The sequence below is a fragment of the Spodoptera frugiperda genome, chromosome 28 (assembly GCF_023101765.2).
Source record: "Spodoptera frugiperda isolate SF20-4 chromosome 28, AGI-APGP_CSIRO_Sfru_2.0, whole genome shotgun sequence".
NCBI lineage: Eukaryota > Metazoa > Arthropoda > Insecta > Lepidoptera > Noctuidae > Spodoptera > Spodoptera frugiperda.
In genome coordinates, this window is record NC_064239.1 from 11,955,798 (window position 1) to 11,978,797 (window position 23,000).

The 23,000-nt window shown below is 37.9% G+C and overlaps 3 protein-coding genes across 3 annotated transcripts in view; 2 read left to right on the forward strand and 1 right to left on the reverse strand.

The window, feature by feature from the left end:
* Positions 1–5,421: 5,421 nt before the first annotated feature.
* Positions 5,422–6,917, reverse strand: LOC118265159 (zinc finger protein 175-like). The gene is made up of 2 exons (XM_035577882.2): positions 6,671–6,917; positions 5,422–6,527 (listed from the first exon to the last, which is right to left on the reverse strand). Exons 1-2 carry the CDS (start codon positions 6,800–6,802, stop codon positions 5,553–5,555), a joined length of 1,107 nt encoding a protein of 368 aa, XP_035433775.2. The 5' UTR covers positions 6,803–6,917; the 3' UTR covers positions 5,422–5,552.
* Positions 6,918–7,499: 582 nt separating this feature from the next.
* Positions 7,500–8,527, forward strand: LOC118265005 (gem-associated protein 8-like). Its single transcript, XM_035577687.2, has one exon. It carries the CDS (start codon positions 7,554–7,556, stop codon positions 8,253–8,255), a length of 702 nt encoding a protein of 233 aa, XP_035433580.2. The 5' UTR covers positions 7,500–7,553; the 3' UTR covers positions 8,256–8,527.
* Positions 8,528–14,996: 6,469 nt separating this feature from the next.
* LOC118265230 (protein dachsous) overlaps positions 14,997–23,000 on the forward strand; it is a 304,778-nt gene continuing 296,774 nt past the window's right edge. Inside the window, exon 1 of the mRNA XM_035578031.2 lies at positions 14,997–15,215. The gene's annotated coding sequence lies outside the window, so the exon portion shown is untranslated. The remainder of the gene's footprint in view (positions 15,216–23,000) is intronic.

The window sequence follows — 23,000 nt, forward strand, 5'->3', positions numbered from 1 at the left end:
GAATTAACTTTGAAATGATTTTCAGTCATTTCATGTACACTATAGGTAGCTTTGCTATAGTCAAGCAACATTTTGCATAAGCAACCATACACACCTCTCTCCCATGGGGGCAGGCAGAAGCACATACCTCAATAGCTTCATCAATAGTCTTTTCATGCATGTATATATACATGTGTAGCGAGAATATCATCCGCCGCGTCGTTTACGTGCTATGTTATAACGAGAATATCATCCGACGCGTCGGTTACGCGCTTCGCGCGCTAACGCAAGCCGCCGCGTTCCCACCGCTCCTCACGTCGCCAGTCGGCCCTACACGCCCGTAGTGAAAGCACATGCGCGCGCGACTGCGTCGCGCGGCGCCCTACCTTGTACCTAGATTATTGTTTGAACTATATTACTGCTGTCTGTGTGTTACCTAATTGTGATTGTCACTAACTGTGTAATTATAATATAATAAACTTTTGTACATCCATTACAAAATTGCGCCCAACTCGTGGCTCGTGCTCGAAAGTACCTACGCGAGTGCGAACGTATTCCACGCTCTGTTGAAGTCTGTTGTGTACCTACTGTACCGAGGCTGTAACCGTCGTGTCTCGAGAAGATGCCGAAAACACGCGGACAGACGGCCATCGAGAACCGCAGTAGTGATAGTGACGAAGAGTTCACGGATACGCGAGTGGCGGGAACCGCCGCGGACGACAACATGGCGGCGGCGTCATCTACCACAACGGACCGACGCGATACGAATATGATCACAATGTCAGAAGACCAGCTATCTAGGATCCTGGCCAGCGTGATGAGGGGGTCGACTCAACCTCCTGCTGCAGGAGTGCACGCGGTGCACACTGCGCAGAGCAATTTTACCCGGTGCACGGCTCGGTTCGATGGAGCCGCCTGCAACGCCGACGTCGTGGAAGCATTCATCGAGAGTGTGCTCGTATACAAGGAGTGCGCAGGCGTCTCAGATGACCACGCGTTACGAGGACTGCCGATGCTGCTGACCGGAGACGCCGCCGTGTGGTGGCGAGGAGTGCGACCTACGGTGGAGAGCTGGGACGACGCGTTACGCCGGCTGCGCTTCATGTACGGCGCGGCGCGCCCAGCCCACAGGGTCTTACGCGACATATTCGCGACAGAACAACAAAGTGAAAGTGCCGACGTATATATTTCGCGTGTGCGTGCTAACATTTCGCGGTTACCATATCCTTTACCAGAACAAATGCAACTCGATATAGTGTATGGCCTGTTACACCGTAGAATCCGCAAACGTGTTCCGCGTGATAGCGTAAGTAGTGTCGACTGTCTACTTGAGAGAGCTAGGTACGTAGAGGAGATGCTGGGCGAAGCGAACCAATCTAGTACATCGTCTCACAACAATAATACCGCGAACACGAACTTACGTGATAAAGATAACCCTTCAACCTCGACCGGTAAAAATATTAACCCGCAAACGGCTGCGGTGAAAAATGTTAACCCTCAAACGACTACGTCCGACTCTAGTTCGAACATAGACAGTAGTAGCGCGACTTCTAAACGTGTTAGACCACGCTGCGCACGCTGCAAACGTTTCGGACACACGATGGACGAGTGTAAGTCGAAAGGTAATGAGTTAGCTTGTTATGGTTGCGGTCGTGAAGGCGTTATTCGGTCGAAATGTCCCACTTGTAAAGGCAAGTGCAAGGAAGATGCACCAGCCGCGGCCGCCGACGGGAAGGTAAGTTTCCAAAGTGCTTATACACACGATTCCTCCACGTCGCAGCCGACGATAAATATTGAAGTGGCTTCGTTATTAGGTGTCGCTGTGCTTGATACCGGCGCTACCGAAAGCTTAGCTAGCCCCGGTTTATATGCTATTTTGTTGAAGAACGGGACTAGTTTTACATCGGCCCGCCGCACGATAGGGTTGGCCGACGGGACCCAACATACACGTGACGTGTTGTTGTGCGATACGAATGTTGTAGTACAGGGACGTATTGTACCTACAACATTTATTGTTATACCAGGGGCGGAGAATAGGACGCTTCTCGGACAAGATTTTATTACGAAATCTGGTATTTTGCTTGACCTTCAACGTGGTTGTTGGTATTTTTCAGATTCGACAAAGGTGAAGGTACCCTTTGTGCGCTCTTACAGTCTTATGTCCACCAGTGACGCAGAGCTGATGCAGGTCAACACCACCGGCCTGGCACTGAGAGAAAACGAGGGATCTAAGCTGTCACCTGCTCAGAGGACGCAGCTCAACCAGCTTATAATATCTAAGGCTGCGCGCTTCGCCACCGAGGGACCAGCTACATCTTACGCTACTCACCACATTCGAGTAGGCAAGAGGCAGGAGCCTACCGCCTCACCACCCTACCGGATGTCGGCAGGTAAGAAGCAGCTGCTGGACGGTGAGCTCGAGAAGCTGCTGCGAGCAGACGTTATAGAGGAGTGTGAGTCGCCGTGGGCCGCGAACGTAGTGTTGGTGAAGAAGAAAGACGGTGGCGTCCGGTTATGTGTGGATTACCGCAAGCTCAATGCTGTGACGGAGCCTGACCGGTACCCACTGCCGCGCATAGAAGACGTTCTTCATGCCGCGAAGACCACCGCCTACATGTCAACGCTCGACCTTCATTCTGGCTATTTCCAAGTAAGTGTTGCGGAGGAGGACCGCGACAAGACCGCGTTTGTTACGCCCTCTGGCACCTACAGGTTTAAGAGAATGCCCATGGGATTGCGCAACTCCGGTGCCACGTTCCAGAGACTGATCGACCGGTTCCGGTCGAACCTGGTTGTACCAGCGCGGACACTCGAGACCAGTGACGGCGCTGTGACGTCCTCAGACCCCCGAGGTGGTGGTAGATCGGTAAGTATCCTAGGCTACCTAGATGACCTGATTGTTCTTCGCCCACATTTGAAGAACACCTCGAGGATCTGGAGGCAGTCTTCGATAGGCTGGATAAATTTAATCTGCGTGTTAACCGCAAGAAAAGTTGTTTTGCCTGTGATTCGGTGCGTTTCCTGGGTCACATCATTGTACCCAGTGGTTTGCAGGTAGACCCGGAGAAGACCTCAGCCATAGCTGACATGCCTGCCCCGAAGAACGAGAGGCAGCTTAAAGGTTTCTTAGCTACGTCAAGCTGGTTCCGGCGATTTGTGCCGAATTACGCCGCTGTCGCGAAGCCTTTAACTGACCTTCTCAAGAAGAATAGCTCGTGGAGGTGGCATGAGGAGCAGCAGGCTGCGTTCGAGCACATCAAGAGACTCCTGGTCACCGCGCCCATACTCCGTCAAGCCGACGAAGGTAAGCCCTTTTCACTTAATACCGACAGTAGTGGTTACTGTCTCGGAGCAGTTCTGATGCAGGGGGAGGGCCCTGACGAGAGGCCTGTGGAGTACGCCAGTCGGTTGCTGTTACCGGCTGAGCGCAACTATACCACCACGGAAAGGGAAGCGCTAGCTGTAGTCTGGGCGGTGACTAAATTCAGGGGCTACATCGAAGGATCGGAGGTCATCGTCAAATTCGACCATCAACCCTTACGTTGGTTGATGAGTTTGAAGTCCCCCAGTGGCCGTTTGGCAAGGTGGGCATTGACCCTTCAGGCTTTTAACTTACAGATACAGTACACCCCCGGTAAGGTGAACGTGATCGCAGACGCGCTAAGCCGCCCCGCCTGCTGTGAAAAGGACCCAGGTGGATGCGAGGTATGCTTAGTGACTGTAGATATACCGCACAGGGCACCTGCCGACGTACGTGATAACCAGCTCAAAGACCCCGAGCTGAAGACGATCGTAGAGGATCTGGAGGACTCCGATCCGTCTAGGGGGAGGGGCTGGTCAGAACGAGGTTATCTGATGTCTGATGGAGTATTGTATCGGTGTGCACCCGAGGCTGACGACGCTGACTCCGCTTGTCTCGTGGTACCGAGTCATGAAAGAGAGGGCATCCTTGCTGACTTCCATGACGCTCCCACCGCAGGTCATTTCGGTGTTGAGAGAACCCTGCAGCGCATCAGAGCTCGCTACTTTTGGGTAGGTATGAGAACCTTCGTTGCTGACTATGTTAGACGTTGTGCTGCTTGTCAGCGTTATAAGGCAGACAACAAGAAGCCTGCAGGACTACTGCAGACGCCTGCTGCGACTCGCCGGTTCGAGGTCGTGTCAGTAGATTTGTTTGGACCTTTGCCGAAGACGGCTAAAGGTAACCGTTGGATTTTCATCATAGAGGACGTGAGTACTCACTGGGTTGAGTTGTTTGCGTTGGAGACTGCCACCAGCGTAGAGTGCGCCGAGACTTTAATCAGCGAAATCTTCTTGAGGTTTGGAGTCCCGCGTAGGATGGTCAGCGACAACGGAGTTCAGTTCGTAGCTGAAGTGATGCAACAGGCGTGTCACGTGATGGGTATCAAACAGTCTTTGACGCCGTTGTACCACCCGGAAAGCAACCCCGTTGAACGCAAGAACCGGGACCTCAAACCCCAGTTAGCAATTCTGGTGGGGAAGGACCACGCCTCTTGGGACCGTCATATTGCAGCTATAAGGTTTGCGATGAATTCAGCCGTGACAGCGAGTACGGGGTTTTCACCGGCTTTTCTTACCTTCGGAAGGGAGCTGCGCGCACCATCTGACGTCGTGGCTGATATGAAAACCATCGTGGATAACGATAATTTTGTACCGAGTATTACGCCTTACCTTCGTAGGTTGTCGACAGCGCTTCTAGATGCCAGGGATGTCCATGAGCAGGCTCAGTCCATCAGGAAGAAGTATGCTGATGAAGGTAGACGTACGCCTCCGGATTATAAGGTAGGTGACCTTGTCCTCCTAAAGACGCAGAGCATGAACGACGCAGGCCGTGGACAAACCGCGAAGTTCATCCCTAGGAGAGACGGCCCGTATCGTATTCGGGAAGTGGTAAGTCCCACCACTTATGTTATCGAGGGACTTACGCGAGCTGAACACATTGGACGGTACCATGTGTCACACTTAACGCCATTCGTCGGCGACATCGTGTCTCCGGTTCGTGAGAAGCGCAAGCGTGGTCGACCCCGTAAATTCGATGCTAGTCCGAACGCGAGGGCGCTATGTCCGAACTAGAGGGGAGTGTGTAGCGAGAATATCATCCGCCGCGTCGTTTACGTGCTATGTTATAACGAGAATATCATCCGACGCGTCGGTTACGCGCTTCGCGCGCTAACGCAAGCCGCCGCGTTCCCACCGTTCCTCACGTCGCCAGTCGGCCCTACACGCCCGTAGTGAAAGCACATGCGCGCGACTGCGTCGCGCGGCGCCCTACCTTGTACCTAGATTATTGTTTGAACTATATTACTGCTGTCTGTGTGTTACCTAATTGTGATTGTCACTAACTGTGTAATTATAATATAATAAACTTTCGTACTTTCATTACATATATAATATGTCAATACAACAAAATAAAAGCCAGTCTCATTCATCAGAAATTATATTACATATCCATATCATACAATAATGATTGTATTTTCAATTACAATGTCATAAACTATAAATAAATACTTATCCTAAAAAATGAGATCAAATTAAACTTTTGTACTTTCTTTTCACAAATTCAGTATGTTAATGTTCATAGGTGAATGTGACTTGAGGTGGACATTCAATCCATATCTGGTTTGGTAAGACTTGTCACAAAGATGGCAATGGAAGTTTTTAACACCAGTGTGGGTCAAAGAGTGCCTCTGAAGTTCAGATTTCGAGAAAAACCGCTTCCCACAACTATCACAACCATACTTCTTCTCTTTTAAATGATTCTTCCTGATATGAGAGCTTCTTGAACTTGAGGATATGAAGGTAGCATTGCAAACCTCACATTTGTGGTTTCTTGTCCTCTTATGATTCCATAGAATGTGAGAGTGAAGTCCACCGGGAACTTTGAATTTCTTTGGGCAAAATTTACAGCTATAGGGACGATCATTGCTGTGTGTCAACATGTGGATTCTTATGTAACCTGGAGGATACGACTTCCCACATTGATCACACTGTCGTAACACCCTTTCAGACTTGTTCTTCTCCTTATTTTCTACGTTAGGTTGACAGGAATGTGTGTTCAGCTCTTCTTCATTGTAGAATCCTTCCCAGCAGTTCTCGCACAAATAAGGCTTTAGATGCAACTTTCTGTGTAGGACTAGGGAACGGAAATCTTCAAACTTCTCATTGCAGTAATCACAATCCCTTCCTATCTCAGACTTTGTGGGATGATTGTTTAGGCAGTGCTCATTCAGTAGATTGACTGAATGGAACTCAGCCTTGCACTCAACACAGAATAATAATCGGATTTCATCTATGTTTTGTTCTATTTTTTTTACTTTTCTTTTTTTAATGTTTATATGGCAGTCTGGTTTTTGGTCGTCGGATTCGTATGCGCAGTCGTAGTTGTCACTGGTGGATTCAAGGAGGCTGAGGTTGTCCATCAAGGTCTTTGAACTGGAATCTATCAGGACTTTGAAGGAGTAAGTGATGGTGAGCTGGTGGACGCAGTTGATGCAGATGTTTTCTGGAAACAACGGGTCTGGTGCCACCTGGAGACAAGAAATATTGATTAGTAGGTAATAAGTAAATGCTGCAGATAATTGAAGACAATAAAGAAACAACTATTCACATTAGTTACATACTGTTCATTATTCTAAAGTATTTGTAATTACTATAACACATGCACTATTACCTTGTAATTATAAAAATTCTGCAGAATATCTGATAGATGAACTTCTTCGCCAGCTATTCTCACACAAGTATGTATATGGCGCATTTCCTTCTCGCTGCCTAAACATGTTCGACACCGATTTTTATAATCCATTGTAAATGTATCGTCTTTTGTTACTTGCTCACAATATTATTGTTTTTAAAGTTTTTTATCATCTCACTCCACAAGCTTCTGTTTATTGATTGACAGTTATTTGACATTTAGGTCTGACATTAATGAATCCATAAACCATTTTTCAGCGTTCATAAATTTAAAACAAAAACAAAGTTTTATTATGTTAGCTGAATAATTATTTTTCTATTATCTAAGAACACATAAGAATATAACACAAATCATGACAGTTAAATAAAGTTTTAAGTGTGGGAGAGCCATGCTTCGGCACGACTGGGCCGGTTCGATCGGAGTGATACCACGGCCTAACAGAAAATTATTAAAGTGAAACAACGCTTGCATTGTGTTTCGTTGTATTAGTGAGGTTACCGGAGGCCCAATTACTCCCTTCCCAAACTTCCTAATCCGCGATTCCCCAACAACCCTTAAATTCCTAACACCCAAAAGGCTGGCAACGCACTTGTAACGCCACTGGCGATTAATTACCATCAGGCGATACGTCTGCTTTGTGTTATATAAAAAGAAAACGTAATCTGCCTTTATTTTTATTTACTTTTTATCTTATCTTATCATAATAGTTTTCGTGAATTTAATTATCATTGTTTAATAATAACTGTTATTAATTTTGAACGTGTCTTTTGTTCATTAAACACTGACGTTGACATTAATTTTCAACATGTTGTTCTGTCAGATTGACAGAATTGCAAGACAATAAATATTAAGGCAAAAAATAATGTTTTTCCAACCACCCGACGAAGAACCAGCCAGTAGCGAGAATTTAAAAACTACCTCTCGACGACAAAAGAAATTAAGACGCAAAAATAGATTGAAAGCTATAAAAAAAGATCAGCTTGCAAAGAAGAGGCTCGCGCGTAATCCAATACCAACCACGATGTCTTCATGGGCTGAGAACTTTACGAGCGCCGTTACATGGCAATTGAAGCACCAAGTAGCCTTCTGGAAGTCCCGGGCTACGGCTTTAGAGTACGAGAATAAGTTACTACATGATATTATTCGTAAAAACTATTTGAACGAACGACAATCAGACGATAACTCTAGATCTAATTCAGACGAAGAAGAGGAATACTTCGAGCCTGAAAATGAGGTGGAAGATGATGCTGACGAGGAAATAGAAGTGAGTGAAGAGTTTATACAGTTTCTAAGAGAGAATAAGAAGTTCCGAGACGATGCAAAGAGGGAGAGAGAAAGATTGAGAGCTCAGAATGATCAAGAACAAAGAGAAATAGAGGAAATGGAGGCTGGACCTGCAGAAAACGGTGAAGATCCTCAAGAAAGGTTAAAGAAGTTATATGGAGATAGTTGGGAAAGAATATCAGCTCTAGAAATGTCTATGCGATCACATTTTATTAGTATTTCAGATAGCGAGAAACCAATGTACTGGCCTAACATACCATTTAATTTTAATTTTGGATGATATTATGTTTAATGTTAGTTATAGTTAGTATTATGTTATCTTGAGTAAGATCTTTTTTTATTGTAAGGTTGACTATGAAATTGTATGATTGGTTAAGTTTTTTGTTATTACTTACTTATTTACTTTTGAAAGTGTTATCACTGAAAGTGAACAACAATGCTGTAAACTTCATGTCTATTCTTTGTTAATGAAAGGAAAATAAATTACCACTCACATTGAGAATCTTGTCTTTTTTGGGGAGCAAGTAAAGTTATATAAAGTTTTACATGATACTTAATGTCTTATCATTTTGTGGCATTTTTGGCTCCATAAATAATGGATGTTATTGTCAACATTATTACTACATTCATTATATTATTGCTATGTTTAAACTTTTTTGAGGAGTGTCCGATTTCCTGACTCCTAATACATATTATGTTCTTTTATAAAATACTACCTGACATGTCCAACTTTGTACCGTCCCAAATATGCCTTTTTCCCACATTTTAGAACTTCCCTGGACCAAAATTTGCCAAATTTGTCCAGCCGCTCTCAAGTTTTAGCGAGACTAACGAACAGCAGTTGATTTTATATGCACAGATAAACTACCTCTTTACTGACAATAATTTTAATTCTTGGAATTTTATAAAATAGGTGCATATGTATTTAGTTTCTGAATTCCATAGCAATATAATATATATATATATATATATATAATATATATATATATATATATATATATATATATATATATATATATATATATATATATATATATAGGTACACAATAAAATATATATATATATATAGCCATGTACCATGTATGAAACTTATTTCTAAGGCAGATTAATAAATATTTTTTTAAGAATCGATTATTATTTCTTTCTTTAATACACCAAATTAAAATACTAACATAAAATCTGTATAACAAGTGCAGATAAGGATGAGGTTGTAAATACTCGCTAGTTTACGTGCTGTTGTAATAGATGGCGTTACGATCGCCAAGTTCATGAATAAATCTGGCGCCTCTAACCTGCCAAACAAAATTCTCAATATGTACCTACCATAAAAAATTACAATAGATGGTCATTGTGTATGCCCGTGTCGAAAGGTTTTCTATCTCAGCCTTGTGTTGAGTTCAGTTACGCTTATCGAGGATTTTAGGCAATCATGGACGTTAGGGAGTAGGGACTTACGCAGTAAAAAGAGAAACAATTCACAGTACCTACTTACGTTTGAGTGTATGATAAAAACAAAAGCAGTTTTTTTTAATTTAATGATTTTTTGATAGATGTGACAAAATACGTAAAACACCCATTAACCCTTAAAAATTAAAAACTTACATGCTATCTCTGTCTTTTGTAAAGAGCTTGTAGTGACAGAACTGTTATTGAGAGCATCTTAAAATATTTTTTTAATTATTTATTTCAATTAGACCAGGGAGGCACTTTTGAACGTCAAAGCAAATATAATAATATTAATAACGTCAGTTTGTCGGTCAGTCCTGTAGTGAAGCTATTTGCTCGTTCCAAAGTGTAGATTCCTATGGAGAAGAACGAGCAAGAAACTCCATAGGTTACTCTTTTCCAATCAGATTCACAATACAATTCATGGTTACATTGTTTCGATTGCTTCAACTATGTGAGAACAATGTAAAACTAATATTTAGTCAAAGTGATAGAAAAAGAAAATAACCCTGAGGACAACAATCTTAATGCAGTCTGGAGCTGACCAGTCCCAGTTGACAGCGCCTGTTCACGAACATGACACGTACACCAGCACCGCCCAACTCAACCATGTTGCAGGGAATCGAGCGATCCAATGCCCGTGCCACCGCCAATGAGACCTTTGAGTGAGCATGACAACTCCAAGCTGACACAAGTGCATTCTACTAGTCTAATACAGTTTTAGCTAATTACAGGGCTTTCACATTTACAATGATTGTATCTAATTTAACAGAACAAATTGAAATAACATGGTTTTATTATTACATTATTGGAATTACTTAATTTTAATTGAGTGAAGTTTGAGTATTTGAACAATTTTTTAAGCGGGGAATGTCATCCTGTTGCTTCTCCCGCCTTGGGCGAGGCGAGAGGGAGTGTCAGACTCTTACTGACTTAATACCACCTGGTTCCTATTTCTGCCCTTAAAGCTGGAGCCCGGTAAAGCTCACAATATTATTAAAAATACTAGTGTGCGGACTACCTATTCCGCACACTAGTATTTTTTGCATTTTTACTCACCCTAACTCTTCTCTTTTATAACTATCAGACGCTGGTTGCAACGATGGTTGTGCAGTGTTCTCGTTCAATTTGAATTCAGGTCTATAGGAAATATTATTCATAGGACCAGTTAGTGGAGATGAACGGCAGCATTATATTCTGGGAATATAATATAATCTTCTAGGAACATAAAAAGTCTAGGCGCCACGAAGTGAATGCTAGTCACTCTCACACAATTGTGTGAACTTTTTGCGCATAAACTCGGTAGTTAGTACCAATGATAGTTATCTTAAAGTAATATGTTTCTCATATTAAACTTACCGATCATCCAACATTTGTATCGTATTATGGGAACGCTATAAATAACCCCCGGAGCCCGGAACTACACGATTCTTTCATGGCTGTGAAAAAAATAATTCTTTAAAGTAATAAAACTACGCTAGACATGGTGGTAAGCGCAACTCAACTCCTCAAGAGAGTCTTGAAGATGTTCCATGGTTGGCTGGACAACTGACTGCCACGCAACGTTTAGCCGGTTGGATTCCCGCACGGAGCAACACTTTGTGTGATCCACAAATTGTTGATTTGGGTCTTAGTGTGTATGTGCAGTTGTATGTTTGTAAACACGTCCACGACACGGGAGAAAATCCTAATGTAATGTTTAATGTATGTTAAAAAAAAATCACTAAAAAGATTTGATTAAAAAATAAATCAAACATTGTAAAATAAATGGGTGCAGGTAAAATCTTGTCTATTCTAGAATTAAATAAAATCTCGAGCTCGATTCCTAAAATTACATTTTCCGTTTCAAAAATCACGTTTTAGATTTAGCTCATTGTCTATACCTCTCCTTGCTTACATTTAAGACGTGATACTGAGATCTTTGATTTAATTTTCTAATTTGTATGTACTGTATAACATCGAGTCTCGCTGTGATTACGTGCAGTATCCCTCTATATGGTCTGATACTTTAGCTCATAGGTCCAGTAGCTCGGTACTAATTGTGTATAAGTACTATTAGTGCTCATACATAGATCATAAGCACTAATTGGCTTGTTTACATGAATAACCAACGGGAGGATTAATTAGAATCACTGCTGTGTTGGTCGAGTGCTTGCAAATGTGACTATCGAGCCAGAGGATTTGAGATAGGATTCTTGGTTTGGGTAGAGAGTATTATTAAACTTTTAAAGCTCTTACACATGAGCGGCATGTTGCCAATGGTAGAGGTAGCTGCAGCTGCGGGTTTGCCGGGGCTCCGCCTCGAAAAGCATTAGTAGGAACGGGGTGGATTTTAGTCAGTGTGAGTCTGATAATCCCTCTTGCTTCACCCAAGGTGGGAGATATAATGGGATGATATCTCCAACCCCCCGAAAAAGCCTTCGATGCGTCGAGGGCTGCAGATACCTCTGCCGTTGGCGACATCCATCTCCTATATAAGAGTTCTTAGGATTTTTTCGTACACATTCGCTTCTCTCAAAGTTGGAACTATGCCCGGAGTATAGTAATAGGTTTATCTATACACGACACTCTTATTCCAGACTCTGTGCTCCCACTAAGAAAATTTAGAGTAAAATTGAAAATAGTCTCATAATATTTACCGCAGGACCGCTGGAATTGAACAGGAAACATTTTGCTTGGCAGTTGCACTTGCTACTACTCAACCAACGGCTGAGGCCACGTACCTGATAGCTGAAGAAAGGGCTCCGGTACTATTCATCTACGTTTATGACCATTTTAACAAAGGATAGTAAAAAAAAAGCTTATCATTAGTAACTACTGTTCGGTCCCTCATAAATGTTATCTCTTATTGAATTTCACATTTGTTATCTTTTGCCCCAAATTCATTAATTTTAAAGATAAAAGTTAGTTTGTTGGTCGAGTTACAAGTACGACTGCTGGGCAAGGGGTCTCGGGTTCGAATCTCGGGTTGGGCAAAGTATTACTGGGCTTTATTCGGTTTTTCTAAAATTTCCCAGTTTCAGCATGTAGTCGATTTGTGTGCGGTATATCTCAATAGGCTCACCCCTTATTACACATGACTTACAGCATAAATGGTGGAAAGGGGTGTATATTGTATAGTGGCATTACATGCCGCAATGTGCGCATCCTTTAACCTTTCGGGTAAAATGGGTGACGATACCATGAAAGGTTGCTTTGTTTGTAGAGCAGTCGTAAATGTTTCTATCGAGTAAAACGTATCCGGTACGATTCCACAGTCGGTCAAAGTATTATTGGGATTTACGAAACTTCTCAGTCATAGAATAGTATCCATATTGTAAAATGATAAATTACATTAGTTGATAAATACTAATCAATAATGAGTATTAAATTGCTCCATCGTAGGCCGCATCATCACTTACCATCAGGCGAGATAGCGGCCAAACGTCGACCCATTTAACATAAAAAAAAAAATTAAATCAAATATGTGCATTATGCTACTTTGAACATCTCTTCGATGAATAAAGGCTAAAATACCTACCTATTTATTAAATATCGGACCTATTTATTGATACAAATGAACGTAAACTACATTGTTGACAAAATATTTAATTGTATAAAAATATTAATTATACACTCTCTTTTTCTCTGCACCCATCTAGGAAAGCTAGCCTGATGTTAGTATATACACCGGGTATAGATACTTAATTTTAAGTTTACATATAACAACTAAACGATTTTTTACTAACAGGTCCATAAATTATCAATTCTGTGTGAAATTTTGACGTAGTAATCACTCGCACAAATTCCTGCGAACAAAAGACATCAACGCGAAGCTAGAATTGTTATTCTATTTTACAACTTCTGTTTGTATCGTAAACACGATATTTTGTGAGGAATTAATTAATGTTTGTTTGTTGTTCGATAATACTGAAATTGTTGAATGGATTGTGATGAAATTTAGTCTGTATACTAAATAGATCACATTAATAGTGATTCAGAGAAGAAAATGCCGTAGATGAGTTGGTGTAACTATCTTATTAATTAATATAACAATGTAAAAGTAGAAGAATGTATCAAGGTACTAGTAACCGGGTCTAAATGTAAGCAAAGGTATAGATTATAGTTAGATAAGGTTCCTTTTTATGCCATAAATGTGGACGAATCCACTGGCAGTAGCATATATTTATTTTATCCTTATGTAATTGCTATTTTGGTCTATATTTTTTATAGTTTAGCCGGTAAACGAGCAGACGGATCACTTGATGGTCAGCAATCGCTCTCGCCCATGGACATCCACAACACCACAGGCAGCACAAGTGCATTACTGGCTTTTTGGGTCAGAAATTTAAGGGTTGTTGCGGAAACGGGGATTGGGTAGATTGGAAAGGGGGTAATTGGGCCTCCGGTAACCTGACTCACACAACGAAACGCTACACAAGTATTGTTTCACGTAGGTTTTCTGTGAGGTCGTGGTATCACTTCGGTCGGGCATGCCATTTCGTGCCGAAGTATGGCTCTTCCACACTTTGATCGACATCCCATATTGATATTAGACTTAATATTCTCAGTACCTACCTAAAAGTTTTTTCCAAAAAATCTCATGAATCATAATTATAATAATCTGTCCTCGCTTTTTAAAATCTGTATTTATTTGTATCGATCAAAACTTTATTTTTCAAAACCTGTTCTATGTATATTTGTACCAAAAGAAATTTATTACATTCCTTTATTAATTTTCATATTTAACTCATTAAAATTGTTTTTTTATTGATGAATGACCACGATATCGGTATAAGGAAAAAATATTATTAGAAACAAAATTTGAAAACATCTGGGTTTATATTAATACAACTCAAAAACTAACTGCTGTATTCAGAGTCATTTAATGATTACTTAAACTATTCCTTAGTAATAATTCTGTACTGAAAACAATCGCTTAAGTTTGAGTTAAGTAATTATTAAATGTCTCTGAGTACGGCGTTAAATATTAGGCTTTATTTTGTGTATTAGATTACATTATATTAATACACCGTGACAATCCACTGCTTTACGGCTTCTTCTATGAAAGAGAAGTTTGCTATAATCTCCACACCTAGCAGGTGGGATGGAGATCAGGAGGTGAAGTGGAGATGAGATGAATGGAGGGTGTCAAATAGGTATAGGGTCCTTCAGTTGATGTGTTTGACGCTCGTTTAGGGAACAGAGAGTAAAGTCGGTCCATTAGAGATATTTTTCCAAAACTCTTAAATTTTTATTCAATAACAAAACTAATTCCCATCACATACCAATTAACATAGAAACCCAACATCACACAACCTCACACAAACCAAACAAACAAAACAAAAAAAAAAAAGAAAAAAATAATCTAACGCAAAAATTAAAAAAAAATAAAAATTCTACAGAAAAAAAAGCAAAAGTTCTCACAGGCCCTTAAAGCCTCCGAAAGCTACAAGCTCAGCATCTATCAACATTTAAAGTATCAATCGACGGTACCAAAGAACGTAGAAATTGGCGCTCAAAACGGTTGAGCGCAACCTGTTTCCGATACCCCCTCCCCCCCGCCGCACCCCCCAAAAGCGTCCCCGCCAGTGCCATCAGAGCCTCCGTAGAGCTCAGTTGCGCGCGCGCCGCCTCACGCCGTTACAATAAAAAAAACACGTTTTTCTGTGATATTTTCTTATAAAGTGCATCCCGGATTGCAGTGCAGTGTTTATATTCATTCCCTATATTGTTCCAATTGTATTTTTTGTGTGAAAACAGTGAAAAACACGAATTATGTTTCAGTGATCTGTGTGACAGAAGGATTTTGGAGGTAAAGCTTTAAAAGCTCTATGTAGAGTTCTGTATTATTGCTATAGAAAAACTTCTATCAAATAGTTGTCAAACGAAACTATCTCCCGACTCGTCTCTACTATCATAGTACCGACTCTACGTATTTTAAAATGGCTAGCGGCTCTATAAGTTGATGTAGAGAATGCTAATGACATTTCATACAGTTATTCCTATCTCGTAGCTAGGATATTTTGAATACAACACTATATGTAGAGTTTTAGTACATGAATCGCTTCGCTAAAGTAAATGTAGAGTAGCAACGTGCGTTAGTTTTCTATGTAAAAGCCGGTGACATTAAGATTTCTATCACAAATCTAAGATAGAGTCGCTATTAGAACTCTACCAAGTCTCTATCAACATGAAAATCGCTTGGGTACATAAAAACGTTTTACTAGAAAGTGTGACTTAAGTTACGCTAAGTTAAATAAGCGTAGGCTAAGTTACGTTCGTTTACAAGTCATGTTAGGTATAAACTTATAAGTTATATGTTGACTTATAAGTTATACTATAAGTTGTACTATAACTTAGTCACACTTTAAGTTGTATAAAGTAGTGTTTTGCCCGCGGCGTGGTTTGCGTTTCACTGTCCATCTCGTTTGATATATTATGTATAGTGATAGTACCTACTTAGAAGTCTTTATAATGAATACTATATACCTTGTTTATGACATAATATGTTGATTATGTAATTAGACGTAATATAACATTATACCTACCTTATATTTTCATATAATTTTAATATAAGTTTCATACAAGAACGCATATATCTTAAAAATCCTTTATTCGTAGTGAACTGAATAGGAGATTATTAAGTGTTAAATTAAAATCTATAAATGTGCCTGAAAAAGTTTCAATAAACCGCCCAGTATTAAAAGTGTAAAAGACTAAGTCTTTTTTTGAGTAAGGGAAATTATCTAATGACTTCTCCCGCATTGAGTGAGGCAAGAGGGAGTTTCAGACTCTTATATAAGGACTAAAAACCAAACTGTGCCTATTCCTGCTTTTCGAGCCGGAGCCCGTGTAAACCCGGTAGGTAGTTTACAGCTCCGGGTCGGGAAAAGATTAAGTTAAGCACTAAATATTAGATTAAAATTAATTCCATCCAAGTCAAACACAACTTTATTCAAAAATTCCTTAAACCGACTTATAAATAAAACTAATTAATAACAGATACAAAACTATAATCAACCAAAAAGAACACACATTTAATTAAAAAAGGTTTTATTATTTTGACAAACTAATAAAATTGACATTATTGCATTTTAAATGGAAAAGCCTTGTATGGACGGGTACATTTTTAATCTTATTTTTCCACACAACATAATAATTTACTTTAATTAAATGCCTTTAAACGTGAATAAGTAAAATAATTAATTATCTAATTAAAATGAAGACGTTCTTGCATATCAAGTCTAGAAAAAAGGTAAAGTTAGTGCTTAAATAGAAACCTACTTGATTAAGTACTGGATTTCCAGGTTTTTTAGTCATTAAAATAAGGCTTGGTGACTAAAAGATACGTTAAGTATATAGGAGTCATTCAGAAAATATAAATAAGTGATATGAAATGATTACGTAGTAGAGATACGTGCTGTTTGAATACAGGCAAAAATAGTTATAATAAAAAGTTTATATAAAATTAATTTTAACTGCGATAGTTTATATGTCAGTTAGTCTTTCACGTCAAAACGGATGAAGGGATCGAGATGAAATTGTCGAATCAATAAAAACATATAATAGTTTTCATCACAGAAATCTCACGGGAACGGGCAACTATGTAGTGTGGTAAATCCCGGCACCTACTACCTTTTAAACCATTGAACCTATTTCAGTAAAATTCGGTACAACAATAGTTTGAGATATGCGAAACGACGTGTGATAGTTTTTATCCCAGAAATCTCAGAGAAACGGGAACTATCGGACGAAGTCGCGAGCAAAAGCATGTATTGAAATAAAATTATTTATTCACAAAACATTAAACGCATGTAATGTCTTAGGAATTTCGGCTCAACCTTAAGGTGACTACATCATCAAAGGTTGACTGACACTATATTATGTGCAAAAATATCAATTCTCGATGATTTAGCAACATAAAACATTATTATAATTCACCAAAAACAAATTCAATTCATCTGTCAATCACATACAAAAATTCTCAGCACATTTTCCAAAAATGACAATACTGTAAACAACAAAAGACACACTCGATATTAGCTGTATAACCCAAACTTTTTTAAAATTACAATTATTCAAATTCAATTTTAATGTAATAGGGATAAGGTAGAATTCAGATTGTATGTAGAAGTGAGTTGGTTTATACAGGGCGTGGTTAAAAGTGATACATGTCGTTTGATCACAATCATATGGGGTATAAAGATGGTTTCCATTATATTCTGGCCAATGGACATTGTGAGGCTTTGTGTTGTGACTTGTATAAATACAATGGGTCCAACGTCTTGTATGAAACCGATACGGTTATTTTTGTGAATTTGTAATTTGTAATCAAGTGCTATTGTTGTAAGGTTGCTATTTGCAAGTACTGGTGACGTGCTAAAATTGAGTTTTATAAAATTTATAATGAAAATTTCGTTTTAAAATAATATTCTTGGTGTCAAAACACTGTTTGCTGGAAAAAGTGTATCGTGAAGTCATTTAGCATTTCTCAAACAATTTGAGCAAAGAAAACAGTGTTTGAAAACCTTTTTATTATCTCTATATATAAAAATCAATTGTTGTTCATTTGTCTTGCCAAAACTCGAGAACGGCTGAACTCTTGAATTAGTTTGTAGAAGTTTTAAAAGGTGAGATAAAAATGTTTGAGGTGGTACAAAATTTGCCGGGCCAACTAATTTAAGTATAAAAATCTTCAAGTAAAAAGATTCATTTACAAACTCTTTTTGTCCATTTAAGATATAGTGCCAAACAATTAAAAATAAATATCTTGAAAATGACCAAAACAAGGTACTCAATGATTGAACCGAATCGAAACTAACAATAATTAAACTGTTCAAGTTCAATATCAAAAAATATAATTAAAATTCTTGAATAAATGTTTCTGAATAATTTATTCAAATTTATTTCTATCAAAACATCATCGCGGCAGTTGTTTTGTCTCTTGCCTCATCTGACATAGACTATGCAATTAATTTAATGCAGAATGCTACCTTCATTAGGAATATTATTTCAATTAAATTTAAATAATACATATTTATACACGAAAAGGTTAATTTAATGCCAAAAAAATAAATGAATCAGGTAAAAATAGTCTCAAAAAATTCACATAATCTGAGGTGTTTCAAAAAATGCTTTTTCGCGCTTCTCCAAAAAGCGCATAGTTGAAATTGAGTCGGCCCGACTTTGCCCGCGGCTCCAAGTCTCAATATAACTCATTCGTGCATAGTTCATGTTGACGCCCGAAATTCGGAATTTTTGATGTCCACCGCCGCGCGCCCGGCGCATACGCAACATTTTTGACGCTAATTCGTTTAGAAATTACTGGAATTACTGTATTAATCCAAGGTTTTTAATACAGGAGCCGTATACGCAGATTAAACTTCAATTAAATTATGTTAAAATATTAATGCAAAACATTTGCGTGACTGTAGAAATATAACCTAAAAAAAACTATGCATCTGACAGGAGAAACATCTGCTAACATTAATTCTGCGGAGAAAAAGAAAAAAGAATAATTCTTACATGACACATTACAGGCATTAGAGTAGGTACTACTAGAGGTATTCTTCAAAGTGCTCGAGATAAATGTGACGAAGGGCTTGCGCAGATGAAAAACTTTCTGACCGCTGAGAACTAAAATCAATTTAGGATTGCTAAAAAGATTTAACTCAACGTAGATCACAGAGTACTTTTTAGTCAATATAAATTCATTATAAACCATATAAAATCAATTACCGTTCGTTAGTCTCGCTAAAACTCGAAAACGGCTGAACCGATTTGGCAAATTTTGGTTTTTTAGAAGTCCAGCGAAGGTGAGAAAAAATTGTTTGCGGCGGTACGAAGTTTGCCGGGTTAGCTAGTAAACCATATTTAAAAAACTTACTAAACAACTTACCGGCCAAAATCAAAACCTGACCTTAATTAAAATATCTGAATTTATAGACCTGATGTCAAAATTCAATCAAAACTTGATCCAAAGATTTTTAATCGAATCGCTTATTAATATAAGCCATAAGAGCATTCCGTAATACAGTTAACTCACCCGTCGGACCTAAACCTCTCGTCTATACAAGTCCTAAAGCTCATCTACCTTTTGAAGTCAGGTTTAGCATTAAACCATAGTTTTTACGAGCTCTGCGGCTAGTTGAACTAGAGATGAGATCAGGTACCTGATACCGATGTAATGTACCTTTAATACTTATGTATGGTGCTACAATACGCTAGTCCTGTAAATGTGGAAAGGAATTGGATTTTAAAAGAGGTTATAAGTTGTGTTTTTGTATCAGATGTCTTGTTTCTATGTTTAAATTAGAGTTTTTGTGTGTTTTGTTGAGCTATGCTTTCTTAAGAACGGCTGATACGATTTTGATGAAATTTTCATCAATTAAATTTGGAAAAAAGTGGGATTTAACATGTAGCATTTGATACTTGTACAGAGGCCTGAAGCGTTATATATTATGTAAGGCTTATTTTTTAGTTTAGTTTTAAGGATAGTCACCGTTTTGAATGCTTAAAATATGTGCGTAAAATAAAAGAAATATACCGAAGCTTACTTGTCCACATTAATCAAGTAACATAAAAATATAAATAAACTATTTAAACATACGAGCGCAATTAATAAATAATAAAATAAAATGTTCATACTTTTTGAGTTTATCAACTGACAACCCTAACTGTGGCGTTGACAGTTTTATTATGGAGGTTAATTTAATGGAACTTAAAAAATTAAATCAAAAATTTATGTTTACCAATTTGTTAAAACTAAATAGAATAGATATATTATATTTTACACTGACTGTTGCTCGCGACTTCGTCCGCGAAAAATTTTAACTTCTCACAGAATTTGGGTTTTATTTTTAGTTTTCGTCAAAAGAAAACATTTTTCTATAAAATAAAAGTAATAAAGCCTAACTTAATCCTTAGTACAATTAGCTACCTCAAATAAAAGTCCCATCAAAATCGGTCCAGCTATTTCAGAGATTAGTACCTAAATAAGTTCATAGCTTATATTTTTAAATTAATTCAATATTCTATCATCCCCTCAGTATTAGGAGACGTAAAACAAACAGTTTGGGTTTAAATAATAATATTACTTAGTACAAGTGTTGTCTTTGTTGAAAGCCTCACAGTTTACCTTTAGACAGGTACAGCGGCTCAGGTAAAAATATTTGAGCCTCCCCAAAGATTGCTGTAGATTCAATTCCGATGTCCGATTGAGCGGAGAATTTTTTTGCTTAGGTGTCCGAAAAGAATTTTGAACATTTTATTCTTTTATAAGAATTATTTATTTATTTATGAATAAGATTGTTATTTTATGCTATTAAAATTAAATAATGTTTCTTGAATAGTTAAATCTGTCTCTAAAATAATGTGTTGAATAACAATTTATATTTTAATTGAATAAATATTTAACGTGAGTCTTTAACTTTATTAAAAGTGAGTTAACAAAAAGATTATATAATTAATTCATTTAAAATTAACAGACAATTAATTTGAAAAGTCAGGATTGCATGTAATGCCATAAAAATATTTCAACGCTTTTGTATTACCAGTAATTACATGAAAAACCCGTTGGTTTATTTTGATTTAATTACATAAAACATAATTTACATTTGTTCACGAATTTTTATGATTTTTTATTTAACATTTATTCGTCTACGAACAATAGACTTTCAATATTCGATTGCACCATTGGCGCGGTGGCTGGGCAACTGCCTGCCGTGCAACATGTAGCAGATTCCATTCCCGCAAGTAGCAACTCTTTATGTAACCAACAAATTGTTGTTTTGGGTCAGGACTTCAGGTGCATGTTGTATGTTTAACAAAAATATTAGTAAATCATAATCCTTTTTCAAACATCATAGTATATTAAATAGATAATTATCATCAAATATATAATTCAATATTAAGATAATCTACTATCATAAGCACATTTCATCAACTTACGAACATAATCATAAGATTTTCAACCCTAATCTAAGCAATCTACAATTAATTTTTAATTAACACAAAACCAAAACGAATTTCAAAGCAAAATGCATGGGAAATATATCATTATATCTTATAATTAAAAACAAAACTATATGACTAACGCATTCTAGAAGCTATCGGTCATTTAGGTTCATAAAACTGTAGCTATTTATATCTTAAAGTTATATGGCCGCTATAAAGTGCAAATTAAGTTTTGTCGTGCAAAAAACGACTTTAATGCTTAAGCACGGAACGCATGGGCGGGTTTTAATTGTTTTTTGGATTAAATATATTATGTGATTCATTTTGAGGTTCAGTGAAAGGAGTTCAGATTGTGTTTGTAATTTAATTTTATGGTACTATATGTAATTATGCAGGCATACATACCTGATATCAAAATATGAGATGTATGTCGAAACTGTTGTCATTTAAAAATAATAATGTTATATGTAAACTAAAGACCAAAGAATTGAAGAATAAGGAGATAGTTTCCTAAAGATTAAATTAGTGGTACTATGTATAGAATCGTTGATTAGAGCTTTAATGTTAAGGAATCTTGTTGAGGACATTTGAAAGTAACTAGCTGACCCGGTAAACTTCGTACTGCCACAAAAATTTTGTTTTTACCATTTAAACCTTCCATAGACTTCAATATCTAATTTAGCCAAATTGGTCCAGTCGTTCTAGAATTTTAGCCAGATTAACGAACAGCAATTGATTTTTGCAGCACGTAAATGAAATCTAGAGTCGCCAATGGAGACGAGTTGGATATTAATATTGTATGTCTATATTTCAATACATCCAAAATAATGGTTATAGTATCAAAGATAATGTTATATATGTATATATTTACAACCGGGGCCCTTTTGTACAATTTCGTATGGTCATAAATTCGTTGATTCGTGACGCGGTAAGCTTGCATGCAAGTTGAAGGTTCGAATTTTAAAATTAGTCGTATGACTTTAATGTTGATTGTCCAGATGCCAGATAGTATATTAAAATATCCAGTATTGTAAAATTTTAATGGAAATTGTGCTTTACCGTTTTGTAATATAGTTGAAAATATATTGAAGATGTTTGACAGCATGTTATTTTCTATTGTTTTTGTAAGTTTTCCTCTATTGTTTTACGTGTGTGATGTGCCCGACAGGGTCCATAATTGTGACTAAATGCTGTATTTTCCAACACCTGTGTAGAAATACTATGTAGAGAGAAATGGAAAAACTTTTTGAATATTTCGCCTTTGCTTAATACTCTAAAATGATTGTTGATTAAATCCAAAATTCATTAATAACCTTTCATTTCATTCAAAGTCAAAGTCAAATCGTTTATTCCAATTAAACCGTAAATATGTACTTTTCACAGATATTGTGTAATCTTCGCGTTGATTCTAATAAATTTAGAACTCGGATTATAAACAGGTTTTAAGAATATTATTTCTTAACTTTTAATTACGAACTGTATTCAAATTCCAATGTCCATAAAGTGTGGAATACGCCTAAATTATGATTTATTCTAGCGCTGACCTATAATTGGGTATAATAACTAAAGAATGGAGCTCTTATAGCGTCGTAAAATCAAGTCTAAGCTTTGTTAATTAATTACTAATCTTTGCCATCTGATA

Coding starts and splice junctions, on each gene's coding strand:
- LOC118265005 (XM_035577687.2), top strand. CDS start 7,554: ATGTTTTTCCAACCACCCGACGAAGAACCAGCCAGTAGCGAGAATTTA.
- LOC118265159 (XM_035577882.2), bottom strand. CDS start 6,802: ATGGATTATAAAAATCGGTGTCGAACATGTTTAGGCAGCGAGAAGGAA. Junction 6,528..6,670: donor AGAATTTTTATAATTACAAG/GTAATAGTGCAT, acceptor TCTTGTCTCCAG/GTGGCACCAGACCCGTTGTT.